Raw genomic sequence first — 14,525 nt, 5'->3', positions numbered from 1 at the left:
TGAACCCGGGCGAGGCAGTTGAAAGCCACGTCAAGTCTGAGATGCTCTTGTGTGGCACATAAACCGGTCGCGATATTGACGCCGCTGCCTTGGAGCAGGAAGATCACTCTTTGATTCTTTGACACTTTTTTTTCCTCCCCTGTCTTTTGATTCTCTCGCTCCTTCCTTCCATTTCCTATTGATAAAATCTATCTGTGCGCTGTCACTAATTGCTACCATGCCGGTAACCATTTGGGCGGCTGACGTTCCAGATGTGTCAAGCGCAATAATATGACTGATTAGTCCATTCAAAGTAGCGTAGTAAAGCAGTGGCCACCTTTGAGTTTTAATAACACTGTAAAACCTTTGAAGACCTTATCTATTAAATCCCAGCATGCAACACAGCAATATCATTAACGTCCAAGGGCCAATTTAATAAAGTCCGGGCTGTGCGGTCGCTAAAGATGTTTGACCGAGGCGATGCGGAGAAGTAGAGCATCGCAAGCTAGCCCTTGCTTGGCTATATGAAGTGTTTCAATTAGACTCGGTCCCCGCAGAGACGGGGCACAACACCTTGACATGAAATGTGACTCTAATTTTAGCTAGTGAAGCCTGACCATAAGCTAGAGCACCTTTAATATCCACTTTCTTTAACTGGGCGGCCATTCCTGGTCAATGCGGGTGCACTATTTCTATTCTATAAAGTCACAGTGTCTTTGCGAAAAGACAGGCACATTGTTAAACACAGCTTTATTACGGAGAAAGCAGACTTCTTTCCATGAATACAAAGTGTTGTTGGCAGTGAGACAGCTCTTGACACCGGACCCGAGATTAGTTTCCTGGGTGCGTGTATACTTAATATAGCACGGTCTCCCAGCCTTTGCATGAAACAATCACAGAGTGAGATGAAACCCTGCACTTCCAATAAACAACATAAATATTTGATTTGCTCTCTAATGGACCCAAATATGGGGTTCAGGGGGCATGTAAATGATCCCACCAAGTGATTCGTCATTGTTAAGCTTGCCATCCGAGGGTCAGCGCTGGGGGTCAAAAGCACATTCCCAATAAAAGAGCCAGCGGCGGCTGCATGTACATTCGGAATGAGAACAGAAACGGCATATAGAGAGCGGCCATTACTGGCTGCAGGTGAGGTGGGGGAAACTCTATAAAAAGGAGATAAAGCTGGAGGACGCAGGGTGTGCATTAGCAGAAAGGCAAATCGACACCCAGCCCACTCACCGCCGCGCCCTATCCAGCCACCCCCCACCCGCCCATGACTTCACCCTCCAGTTGATAATATTACTGCGCTATTGATTTCCACCAGCCTTCTCCCTGGGACCAGTAAGACACGTGGTAATTGTAAGGAGACAGAAAGCCAATATGGGAGTGCTCATGGATAGCGAGGGATGCACGCTAATATTGTTGCTACACAGAGAAAAAAAAAACATGGCGGGTGAGTGGTGGTGGGGGGGATGGAGGGGTTTGGGGGGGCTGCCTCTGATTGAAGTTTACCTCGTAATTCTAAGACAACATCGTAGATGACAGTCTGACCCTGTGGGAGAAGTGCAGATATAAAAATTCAATGCAAAGTCCAGGGTGAATATGAAAGTAATAAGTGTGAGCAGTCAAGTGATGAGAAAGGAGATTGGTTTGCGGGCATTGCGTTAAGTGAAGAGAGACTTTGGAATTCACCCCCCTTTTTAAGATCTTGTTATAAAACAATTTTCTATTCATAATATAAAAAAGACAATTTATAATACCATTTTGTGCCCTCTGGCAGTAATGGACAAATAGACTGGATATCACATTATATCACACTCAATTTCTCTCTTCTGTAACAAATTAGATTCATTATGAAATTAAAAGTGGAAACTCAATATTGTTTTATTATTAAGCTGATTGCTTTGGATTCTTTACTTTCCCCCCCAAAATGAGCATAAGCCCATTCTTTTCCAATTCCTCGCCTAATCCGCCAGGAGAAAATATTACAAATGTGCTCATGTCAAGCAATTACCCATGTATTTAAATGAATCTCTCTTCCTGTGCTCTTTGAAGTACCTTCATCTAATGGCCCTATGCTTCTAAATGCATTCATTACCTCGGGCTAGAGCTAACAGAGTAATTGCCTTACAGTTTTATAATGGCATTAGCACTCCAAGCTACATAACCTAGGCCCTCTTTTATTAACTGCGATAATATAAATACAACATCCATGTTAATCTACTGCTGCAAGAATCACATTGGGGCTCTTTTTCCACGCTTGTTTTATGACAACGCGTCATTTGTTATGACTTGCCGTCCGCCAGACGAACTGAACCAAACGCGGGCGGCGGCGGCGGCGGCGGCGGCTAAATCTTGGGTGATCTGTCATGTGAGCGGCTCCATTCAAACAGTTGTTGAGCACGAGACCTTTATGCAAAGCGAGGCGAAGAACAGCAGAAATCGGTCACGCGTTTGTCAGCGAACAAAAGGAATCATTTGAGGCCTTTAATTGTTTCAATTTAGCATGGCGTGTTCTGATATGTCTCCATGACATGAAAGCCAATTACACTTATTCTGGAGTAGCATTCAGATTTACATGGAAATGCCCCCGGAACACTATTCCGCGCTAATCGTATTCACAGCGTGAGCTGATCCGCATGAAGGCGTCTCGTCGGAAGACAACAAACTTCGTCCTTGATTGGGTGCAGCACTTCTCATCATCCTCGGATATGACTGGGCTGCCACTTAAGCATAGCCCTGCCAGTCGGCTCGGTTAGTTAAGACACCACGCGGTAAACGACAGATTAAGGATGAGAGGCAATATCGTTTCCTCTCCTCCTCTTTTTTTTCTCTCTCTCCCCCTCTCCCAAGCTGTCCTTATGTCACTGCTGCAAAGTGCCATATGGACAAGGAGCGGGAGGACGTTTTTAACAGGGAATGAAACATGGCTCGCGTACGAGACGCTCTTAATTGCTTTAATTGTTGCTTAAAATTGAGAGCCATGTAGGAGAGCTTGAAATATGATAGAATAGATTATTGGTAATTATTAACTGCAGACAAAAAGAGAAAGAAAGCCACTTTATCTCACTCAGCGAGCGCGGGAGAAATCTGTTCTGCCTGATGAGAACACATCAAGACAGCTGGTCCTCTCATTTAGCCTACCTGCCTCACGACAAGCGTAATTCTTTATTTGTATGCAAACTAGATGCATGCAACGTTGAGCATACACACCAATTTCAGAGGTAAATGCCCATTCTAAGAACCACCCATCCGGTAACTTGGGCTGGATTAAGCGATATGTTTCTATAAGAAAGCACGGCGTATGCTGGAAGTGGCTTCTACAGTGATTCATCTTGATAAATCAAGGGCTGCGCGAGATATGCTTCTCAGGATGAAAGGCGCCGTAAACACGGCGGCGGCGGCGCGCGCACTACATACGCGGCGGCTGGCGAACGCAGGGCCAAGCGTTGGAGGCCGGCGTTTGAAGGCGCCGAGGCTGTGTTTACATTCATTTACGGCAGCTGCCGTCTTAATCCCGCAACCGCTATTGCCAAGTGATGGAACACTTCAGACAAATTACCGAGGCCCGCAAAAGAAAACACAGTGAATGTGGGAGGAAAACAAGCGCCATCTGAGATGTTTCTGCTGACAGATTTGCATCGCTTTTAAGCGGGGGTTCTAAGAGCCCGGTCAACAAATCTCCGCGTTACAGCAGGTGACAACAAGCGAACGTTTTGGGGCGGACGACTGAATGCACTCGAAAAGGGACAAGAGGGTTCTCTCTCGCAGCATATTGCCTCCCGTATTATAAAAGCAAAGAGAGCAGTCTGCTTGCTTGAGAGGGATTTAATTGTAAGTGGCAAATTCAAAGAGAAGATAAAGACACGACAAGCGGGCCAAAAACCCCGCCACCTAGCCCGCAGCCCGGAACGGAGCGGCGCCGACGGGATCCGGGGCCAACTCATTTTCAGTGTTAAGAGCCAAAGCAACACAGCTAATCCGCATTGTCAAGCGGGGGCAAGCGTGCAGACATGGATAAGACCACATCCTGCGCATCCGTGTCCCCAAGGCACCGGCACCAGCACCAGCACCCAGAGCTCCTGCTGGATGGGAAGTCATTTGTGAAGTCCTTTGCAGCAGCCAGTCAAAGAGGTTAATTGAAAAATTCCTTAATGTCATTACAACAGAACTAGATTAACTCAGAGCTAATTCACTTTATTGTTCTGAGGAGAGGGGCCTCGGCGCTGAACTCTGGAAGCCCGGAATCAGGCGTGAGGTGTTGTTTTTAAAGGACTATGCCGGTTTAATTAAGATAGGGAACATTATTCACCGCTCTGCATGCATGGGAGGAGTAAAGTAGTGTGTAAATGAAGGCGCGCCGCCTCTTAAAACAGCACCGCTCCTCATTTTTGCCGGCCAGGAAAAACCGACGCGGCCTGCTGTGTAATGTTTCCGGTGCTCTTGCGCGATGATATTGGTGGCCGATAATAATCGGCAATTATCGACCAATTTGACGTCAAACAGATAAACCAGATAATAAAGAAATCCGCAAATAATAGACATGCCACGTTGGTCCATCTGTTGTGGTTGAGGCTCACGTTGTGCCCAACTGCTCAACCCCTTCCCTCTCCTATGGTAGTGTCGCATATTTGTGACATCATAATGCGCGCGACCTCGTGTTTACAGAAACAGAAGATGCATCATGGCGACATGGCAGTCGCCAGTGTGGGCTTTCTTTACTGTCTCCCTAAAATGTTACCCTGAGTTTTTTGTTGCATTTTTAAAACATGACTGTTTTGTTTTGGCAAAATAGCATTATCGTGCATCCCTATTCATTACTGTATGGACTTTTTTTTTTTCCTCTCCCTTCACCAGGAGGTGCTACTGAAGAGGGCGGCTGACCTCGTGGAGGCCCTGTATGGGATGCCCCACAACAATCAGGTCAGTATCCGTACGTAAATAAATGAGAAATTTATCGAGAGCATCACCATAGGGGATTTTCGCACCACTATATCTGGCGCCAGATGCGAGCTCAAGCATATAGCCGTGAAGCAGGCATCAAAGCGGTGGCGCTGCTTTAAAAAAGGAAACTGAAAAACCTTTGCCTTCCCTCTCCCTGCGCTTCTCAGGAGATCATTCTGAAGAGGGCAGCTGACATCGCCGAGGCCCTGTACAGCGTTCCCCGCAACCACAACCAGATCCCCTCTCTCGCCAACTCAGCCTCCCACGGCATGATGGGAGTTAACTCTTTCAGCAGCCAGCTAGCAGTCAACGTGTCTGAGTCACAAGGGAACGACCAAGGTATGTGATATGGGCTGCTCGGCGGCTCCCAAACGCGTGGTCAGGGGAGGTTCCCGCAAGGGTCTCCGGCAGACAAATGCCGACTACTTTTTCTCATTAAAAAGATCAAATGGATAGAAATCCTCATTTTTGAATAACTGCTCCGACTCACAACAATATAGGCTGTTAAAGGCCCCAATTAAGTCCAAACCTCTCTTCTTATTAAAGCGCCATCTGCAGTATGAGCTGATATAAAAAAAAATATATGTATTTGATTGCAGCTGTAAATTTCACTGCTAAAAGCACAATGAACAAATCCTTTTTCTACCCCCGCCCCCGCCGCTTCTTCCTCGTTATGCAGTGGGCTACAGCCGGAACACCAGCAGCGTGTCCCCCCGGGGCTACATCTCCAGCAGCACCCCACAACAGTCGAGCTACAACACCGTCAGCAACAGCATGAATGGCTACGGCAATGCCGGCATGAACCTGGGAGTGCCAAGCTCCCCGGGGTTCCTCAACGGATCCTCTGCCAACTCCCCATATGGAAGTGAGTAGCTTGCCACCGTCGCACTAAAGCGCCGCTGATTGAATTCCAGTTCCCACATTCGTTTTTTCGCCTCAATGAATCATTGGCGACAGGGTTAGAACGTTGCCGCTACTGTTAATGTATTACCACCCCTTTCCAAGTACTTCTCGGAACACACATAGTTAAGATTAAGAACCTTTTTATTGATTTCAATGTTATATGCAATGCCCGAAATTGGACGGTTGCTATGTTTCGCTGTTGGGTTGCTCAACTTGTGTGTTCAGTATCGGAAGGCATATCTGGCGACTTTCAGCCACAAGTCGCATTCTTTAACTACTAATCGATAACTGCCGCATAATTAAGTGGCTAAATTTTGTTGTTAGTTGGGGATTAGGATTACACAAAAAAATACTTTCCATTAGGGATAGATTATCGCCGATTGTCGGCGCAGATATTCAGCATTTTGGTGAATATCGGCCTTTTCGAATAGTCATAATAGATCAACTTAAAACTGTGTTAATTTCAGGGAACTATTTATTAATATTTTCAGTTAACTTCATCACAGATGCTGCTGACCATGGTAATGTTTTTGTTTGAAATTAAAACTAAGATAAGTAAAAATTTAACATTCCAAAAATGTTTACATTTTGGGAAACTATTTACTTGTTTAAGATTTTATTTTATTTTTCAAGACATGCTAATGCCACAGAGATACTTGACTCATTGAGCCATTTTCAACAGTAAGAATATAAGATTTTGTCTGTAAGTAATGTAATACCTTAATTATTTTTCATGAACAATTAATATCTTTAAGAACTATTTTTGCCACAACGACCAATCACGGCACAGTTTGCTGACCATACCCAGAAAACAGGTGAGCCGTGATTGGCTGTTACCCACAGGTGATGTCATCTTCAGTAATGAAGTTATCAAATTAATTATAGACCGAATGTGAACTGTTTACTGCTGAAAATGGCTCAATGAGTCAAGTACCCCTTTAAAACAAAGATGTCTATTGACTAAGATGAAAAAAATGAACAAAACAATATTTAGCAAATATTTAAAGTTGTTCAATAAACATATGCTTAAAAAATGTCAACCCATTTAAGAGTTAGATTTTTTTTTTCAAATATTTTCTTGTTAAGTGAAAATTATTTTTGGCTCCAAATCATTTAATTCAATTATCGGTTGTGATTTTATTTTATTTTTTATCGGTCTCTCTACTTTGTGTGTTGTTGAAGAACGAGCTTCTGGATTTTTGTTTTTCACTTAGTTTTCCAGCGAATGATGTATTAATTTCAATGACCCAATTCAACCATAGTCACAAGGTAAGTATCATTCAGTCTTGGTCAATCCATTTATATTTGGCACATGTATTTCAAACTTGTTCTGCCAAGGAAAGTAGGAGCGTGTAAGTACTGATTTGACCCCCCCCTCCCACCTCCCTGCCCCGACCCCAAAGTAACATTACCCCAGCCTTACCTCAACTGCCCTCTCCCTCTCTAAGCACTACTCACAGCACGTTCTCACTCTCACCCGCCCTCCTGCCCTCTCCCTCCCTGTCGTCTCCGCAGTTAAACAAAAGAGCGCCTTCGCCCCTGTGGTCCGACCCCAGGCCTCCCCACCCCCCTCCTGCACCAGCGCCAACGGCAACGGACTGCAAGGTGAGCCCCCCTCACCCCCTCATCCTTTCCCTACGGACTACTGGTCAGATACTGCTGCTCAGGCCTCTGTCCGGTTTGGTGAGGGATTAATCATTACACATATATGCATTTTGACAGGCCAATTTACACATCACGAACATATGCACACACGCACACACACGCACGCACGCACGCACCCCCACGCACACGCACACACACACACACACGACTCATTTTACACGACACAGACCCTTCGCTGCCCTTCGGTAAGGATGATCCCCGCCGACGAAGACGCTCGCCAGAATTGTTTTCGGTAATTATGTTTATTAGGTTTTGTGAGTGCGCGCGTCACCACCGACGTGATTGGTTTGAAAACAAGCAAAGCCGTCGCGTGCGCGCCCCAAGATTAATAACATTGGGCTTAATGAAGTGGGAAATTAAAGTTCATCTCGCAACACGTTCATACTTATTAATACATGTTGTGCAGAAATTAATGAGCAATGCCTCGCCATCATCTGCGCTGGCAAACTTAAAAGCATTCCAAGCATGACTCTACAAATACACTCGCAGCAATATAATAATATATCATTCCCGGCAGTTCAGTAGTCGCCTAATTGTTAAAACGTGCGCAAAGTGGCGCATATATAAACTCTCCGGGTGAGGTGCAGTCGCTAATGACGCCTCGAGCAGATGGTCTCGCTACAATCGCCGACGCTACCTTTGATCGCGGCTAATCTTTCTCGGAGACGACGCATCGTCGTACATCAAGAGGAAGGTTGGGATTAGGGAGGTCTGAGGAGCGCGGGATTGTGGGAAGTGACCGCGCCAGTTGGTCTTCACCTCCCCGGAGCGTCGGCCGCTTGTTTGCCGTCGCCCCGACGCCCGAGTGGAAATATCACACGTAAGCAAGGCCGGCGTGCTGGGGGCTGAAATGTCAGAGCAGGAGGGAGCTTAACAAAGTCTCGCCCACTAGGAGGGCGCGCAGCTGCAGGCAAACACTCGCAGGAACGGCGGACACACACACACACGCACGCACGCACGCATCCATCCGCACACACATGCACACATACACAGATGCACTATTTCATTGCATTTATTTCCAGCTACTATTTGAAGCTTGATAGACTAATCGCCTCTTTCCTCTTTTTCTCAGCCATGTCCGGCCTCGTCGTCCCACCAATGTAAATGCACTTTCATCATCTCAAGCACCAGTCTACCACTTTCACAGGACACGCCCCCCAAACCCCCCTCCCACACCCCCTTTGGCACACAACAGCCCAAAAAAAAAAAAGCGCTTGTGCCATGTATAGTCGACTGCTTGTTTTTTTTTTAAAGATGGAGGGGGAAAAAAAAAAGAATCTTTTCAAAATGACTTTTAACAACCCCGCAGAAGAAAAAGGATCTCACGAGGAAGCATATTTTTTTTCTTTTTCTGTGGGACTTTTTTTTGTTTGTTTTTGTTTGTTTTTCCCGCCCCCTCATTCTATCACCCTTGACGAGGACACGGGATGATGAAGGGTTTATTTTGTATACCTGTCGGCTTGCGCTTCGGCCTTGGATCCGTCCGATCGACCACGCAGCATTCAATACTGGAAGGGACTCTGTGGACTCACCGTTGTACAGTTCAAAACACTGATGTACAGTACATTTGCCAATGAACTTGTTTGCCTCAGAAAATTGCTTTTCGTTTCTTTTTTTCTTCTCGTTCCGACTCTCTTTTAATAGATCCACACACAAGAGTTGTGCGTCTTTATAATGTGACTTTTTTTGTATTTTTAAATGTGAGGAACAAAAAAACAACAACACACACACACACACACACACACACACACACACACACACACACACACACACACACACACACACACACACACACACACACACACACACACACACACACACACACACACACAGGGGCCAAGACAGTTTCAACTGGAAATTATAAGAGATATATAATGTAGTTAATTGATCCTGAAGTGACAAGGGAGGGTGGGGAAAGTAGGGGCGGGGCTGGGCGGTTGAAGTTGTACCATGTTTCATTCCTGCATTTTAACTTAAATTTTGTAATTTATTGTAGCTAGAAGAAAAAAAAAAAAATCATCTTCAAATGGTTAAAAAAATCCTCTTTGACTCAACAAGCACACTGACGTGTACAAAACACTGCTCTGTTGATGAATATGATGTACTTCCATGTCTAGAGCTTCCTTTTAAGCAAGTGTGTTTTGCCATGTTTTTCAACTTTTTTGCTAGCACTGTATATTAATGCATTCCTAGGCTACTGTGAAGTCTGTTTCTTGTTGATGAGGAGCAGTCTCTCCCTTCTATAGCTCCAATTCCCTTATGTGTTTTATATGTGGTTAAAAAAAAAAAAAATGGTAGACTATTGTGATATTGCCAAACTTGTGCTAAATATTTATACATCTGTCTTTTTCATGTTCTTTTAGATCAACACACAAAAAAATGTCCCAAAAAAAAAGTTACAAAAGCAAATCCATTGAGAAAGTAGGCGTATAGTAGTTCATTGTCATATTTCTGTTCCAACACACACTTGCGCTCACTGAGGGAAATTTTGTAACATATCAACTATAAATAATGTATTTATCTCTGAAATTTTGTATATTGCTTTTCATTATGTATGTATTAATCGTCATTGCCCTTAATATAGTGATGCAGCACAGATAATTCAGCCAAGAAATGTTGCCTTCATTTCTTTTCTTTTTTGTATTTGATGAAATGCAATGTGCATATATTTCATGTGTATTCTCCAAAACTTGTGTTACTCCGTCGAGACTCTCTTGTCCATTTTTTTTTTTTTTTTTTTTTTAAAGGGGAAGTCAAACTTCATTGTTTATTTTTATATTGATTTTAAATTATCTATACAGACCATTTTGGAGAAAACTTTGTTGGTTGTATTGTCAAATAAATTGTTTGTGACCCATATGATAGTTGTTAAGATCCAATAGAGACTAATGTGCATGAGGGACAACCTTGGAGATAAAAAACAAAAACAAAAAAAACAAAAAAAAATCACAGGCTCCATTTGTGGTTGTATTATTTTTCTGTTTTGTAGAATGTAAAGAAGTCATTTTTACTCACCACTTATGACTCTGCCACATAGCTTACACGTGTTTACAGGGGAGAAACATTAAAAATGTCAACATTTGGAATGGAAACATGATGTTTTATTAAAACTTTGCAGTAAAATCAAAAGAAAACAAAAAAACACACACTTTGGCCCTACGCTGTAGACTTCTTGAGCGTGAGCAAGCGCTCAAACGGACTACCAGGAGGACGAAGCGCACAGCTGAGTTGATGTCGTGTTATGTGGAAAGGTGTCACCTACACCGAAAAAAAGAGAAGAAAAAAAAAAAACTGCTCTTACTCGCGCTCTTGTCTGACATTGTGAGATCCTCCCGCTGCTTCAAAGCCGCATTGTAGTCATTCATAAACAGCAGCAGCTTCTTATTCAAAGCACCCCAAATGGGGCTCATTCAAATCCCTCATTTCATTGCATTAAGCCACCTAGTTAATAAAGAATCAATACATTGAAAGAGCAAGGTTATCCTTTGTCTATAAGAGCTGGTATCGTTTTGAAACCCTTATAGTTTGCGAGCTGAAAGGAGGTGGGGGGGGGGGGGGGGGGGACCACTGTGAAATCTATACTCATCAAGTGGGTCAAACAGGAGGAGAGGAGTGGTTCGAGGGGAGGGGGTTGTTCTCCCTAAAAACAAGTGTGCGTCTTATCTGGCGTCCTAACATGCAGCGAGAAGCAGGTCACAAAATGTCAATTTCCCATCAAGGCAACATTGTCCTCGGCCACCTCTCCTTTTAATGCACAATTAAGTGCCGGCAACCTGAGTGCCAATCAGCATATCGCAGCTTATTATGTCAAGCGGCGTGCGCGGACGCTGCCGCCGTGCAGATAGTCAGAAAGGGGGGGGTTGCTGATAGCGCAAAAAAAAAAAGAAAAAAAAAAGGGACAGACGCCCTCAAAAGAGCAATTTAATTTTCAGCCGCGATCGCCTGCTAGCCTCAAATCATTCCCTCGATAATCCAAAGTGTCTGATAACAATAGCGTCCTGACATTGCATTATCTGTTTCGGATACGGCGTCGGACCTATCGCCTTGCTTACCGCTGTCTCTATTATTCATGACAAAAATGTTGCTCGGGCAGGAAAATGCGCAAACTGTACATTTAGCCAGAGCGTGGCTGTAAATTAAACCCTGGCACCAACTGCCATGGCGGGAACAATAGCCAGCCAGCTGAGCAGAAAAAGGAGGAGGGAGGAGGTAAAAAAAAAAAAAAAAACAGACAAGTTGTGAGGGTGAAAGTACAATCAAAAATGACATGTTTGCTCAGTTGTTGCCAATTTTAAGCGCTCGCAGGCAGGCTGGAGGTGCACTCCATCGTCTCAGCAGGTTTCCTCTGTGTGTCCGGCGAGCTCGGCCACGCCACTCAATCATTCTGAGAGCCTCTTTATTGGAGAACTCTAATGGCCACCCTCCGCCATGATCTTAATGTGTGCATTAAATATTTATAAATCCCGGGTCAATAATGCCCCATAACCAGAGCCTGACAGACCCCCCCTCTCCGCCGTAAGCGTGCAGCCGCCTCCCTCCCCGCGCCGGCGAAAGGTGAAGGGGTCACGCAATCAAAAGGGAGCGCGGCTCGCCACGTCCGTACGTTTGCCACTCTTATCAAGACTCGCCTCAGTAGTGCTTATCTGTCAAAGGAGAGAAATATTGAAAGCAATATCGATCTTAAGTAGACTTGCCGAGGGCCACGCTTCAAACATCTGCCCGTGGATTGTTATATTTAAAAAGAAGGGGAGGTAAAATAATAACAATTAAAAAAATATATATATATATATTAGAACTCTGTGCAGAAATAGAAATCTGCCACGCTATTATCCAGCCCGGCAGTAGATTTACTGGAGCCGATCCACGACAATAAATATTTCTTCATTAGCGGCCGGGTTAATCGCGGCGTCTCCACGGGTGACTCGGCCGCTTTAAGGTGACCATCGGCGGGGCTGTTCAGGTGAAAGATTGCGCTGGGGTGATAGCTCGCACACAAAAGGGCGGCCGGACAATGAGCCAGTCAATGGAGAGCGCCAGCTGAAAGAGCCACAATGGCCGTGCATGCTGGGAATTGGGCTGCGTGATATAAAGGAATGAAACCTTCAGCCGGGCCATGGAGGACAAGCATTCAGAAAAGAGCTTTTTTTTTTGTTTGCGCTTTATCAATCTGCACTTTCCCAGGAGGAAAAACAATTCCAGCTGACCTTAAAACGGGAATATTAGTTTACGCATCCGCTCCCTGTGTCGGCGTTATTGAGGAGGTTATAGGTTGACTTTTTAATGGATGTTGCTGTGGTCATACCTTTGTGCCAATGCGTGTCCAGACAAGGGCCCATCAAACTAAAATAGCATGACAATAGTTTAATCTTGGCTGCCGGGTGGGCAGTGCTGAGGAGGTCTTTTTTAGGGATTGGCTGTTAAATGCTGAGTGAGGGCAAGTTGGGGGAGGGGGGGGGGGGGGTATGTGGGAGTTTAGATACTGTCGTGGGATGCAAGTGCTTTGACTGCACAACCTGGGATCACAACTTTGAGACGACATGAAGAGGGCTGACCTTTTTTGAACAATTCCGCATCAAAACAAGGGCTTTGACCCTTTTTCCCCTTTTTTAAATAGTCTGTGTGTGAATGGGAACGTCTGATAATACGCCTCCCCTGCTACAGCGACACGCCGGGACGCGAGCTTTGCAGCGAAAACTAGATCCGTGCAAAGATTTCCACTTCACTCGGCGCAGTCAAGAAAGGATGAGCAAAGTATCCCGGCGCGTTGGAAGAGCCATTAAACTTGAATTTGGGTGTCATTTGATACTTCATTAATGTTGCAGTGAATTCCAAATCCACAAACGCAAAATTTAACCTCGGCAGAAGCGCGGCGTTCAAAGCGATTTTCCCTTTATGAACGTCACCTCATCCCCAAAACGACTCCCGAAATGTTGCCCGGCCGGGGGAGCGTCGGGGCGCGGTGATAAAATAACTGCCTCGATCTCACCATATATAATAGAGCTCCTTTCGTAGTGGCCCTCTGTAGTGCTTTGTCCAGTACTTCTGGATATGATATCATCTATTAATAATGTATTGGCAATGGATTACATAAAAAGGGAGCAGAAATAACATCCAATATTCATGCCCCTTGAGCTCGACTGTGTCCAATCCGTTTGGCCCATAAAACCTTCGCCCCATTTCCATATCCGCTGTGGGTCACGACAGGTCCGCCGCACAAAGGCGCACAGAACTGCTCCACTCAGGAAAAGGGCAGTAAAAAAAAATCTGGGTGCATTTCTGAACCTATATGAAGCGCAAAAAAAAGAAGAAGAAAAAAGTGAAAAAGCTCTTTTCCGATTTGAGGCGCCTGTGAGAAAGCCGGTGCTGCATTTCCCTCTTTAATTGTGCCACTTGAGAAATTGACGTGCCTCTGAAACATGGCATGAATCTCGCAGTTATTGCAGTCCCCTTGGCAGGGAATGTTGATACAACATCTGCATGCTATAGAAAGTAATGGAAGTAGCAGAGGTGGCAGCTGCAACTCTACAGGAAGTGTGCCATTTTCAGGCAGCGCCGCTGTGAGAAGCGCTAACTGCCAGCCTGGTCTTGCAGGCGCCTCTGATTGCCAGGACACTATGACAAACAGGCTGGGGATGGGAGTGTTGCATCCTGGGGGATGACAGCTTCTGTTTGATTGTCAATAAGGCTCATTAGCAGGAAAAATGGGGAATGCGGAAGGAGATTAAATGGCTCCCCCCTTGTGTTTTATTTCTCACGAGTTTTTTTTTTTTTTTTTTTTTTAATGTACAGAAAGCCGTACAATACTTTCCGTCTAAGCTCTTCGATTCCACATTCCATCTTGAAAACATCACGCACACCTTGCAGCGAGCGTGTTCCCGCTCTGAGTCACTCTCATTTTAGGAACAGCGGCGGATGTTTCCCCCCACGTCTCGGCCAACAAAGCGGCGTGTAAGGGCCTTTCCCTGAAGAGTCCTTGTCACGCCGCGCCAAACCTCTGTGATTATCGTTGTTTTTGCAGAGAGTGTCCACGC

The 14,525-nt window shown here is 45.1% G+C and overlaps 2 protein-coding genes across 5 annotated transcripts in view; one reads left to right on the top strand and one right to left on the bottom strand.

The window, feature by feature from the left end:
- LOC147163550 (transcription factor COE3) overlaps positions 1-10,575 on the top strand; it is a 94,248-nt gene extending 83,673 nt beyond the window's left edge. For 2 of the 4 annotated variants that reach the window (XM_086092446.1, XM_086092447.1), the window contains exons 12-16: positions 4,840-4,905; positions 5,094-5,265; positions 5,606-5,791; positions 7,345-7,512; positions 8,567-10,575. In XM_086092446.1, the coding sequence (XP_085948572.1) occupies positions 4,840-4,905; positions 5,094-5,265; positions 5,606-5,791; positions 7,345-7,512; positions 8,567-8,598 (624 nt within the window). In that variant the 3' untranslated portion in view covers positions 8,599-10,575. The remainder of the gene's footprint in view (positions 1-4,839; positions 4,906-5,093; positions 5,266-5,605; positions 5,792-7,344; positions 7,513-8,566) is intronic. The other 2 variants (XM_086092449.1, XM_086092448.1) reach the window with 1 other exon arrangement.
- Positions 10,576-10,602: 27 nt separating this feature from the next.
- The window catches only part of LOC147163549 (methylated-DNA--protein-cysteine methyltransferase-like), a 35,779-nt gene continuing 31,856 nt past the window's right edge, over positions 10,603-14,525 (bottom strand). The window contains exon 6 of the mRNA XM_086092451.1: positions 10,603-10,752. The gene's annotated coding sequence lies outside the window, so the exon portion shown is untranslated. The remainder of the gene's footprint in view (positions 10,753-14,525) is intronic.

Source organism: Leptonotus elevatus, chromosome 13 (assembly GCF_054856555.1).
Source record: "Leptonotus elevatus isolate MCC_2025b chromosome 13, RoL_Lele_1.0, whole genome shotgun sequence".
In the NCBI taxonomy this organism is placed as follows: domain Eukaryota; kingdom Metazoa; phylum Chordata; class Actinopteri; order Syngnathiformes; family Syngnathidae; genus Leptonotus; species Leptonotus elevatus.
This window is presented reverse-complemented; position numbering and strand designations above follow the sequence as displayed.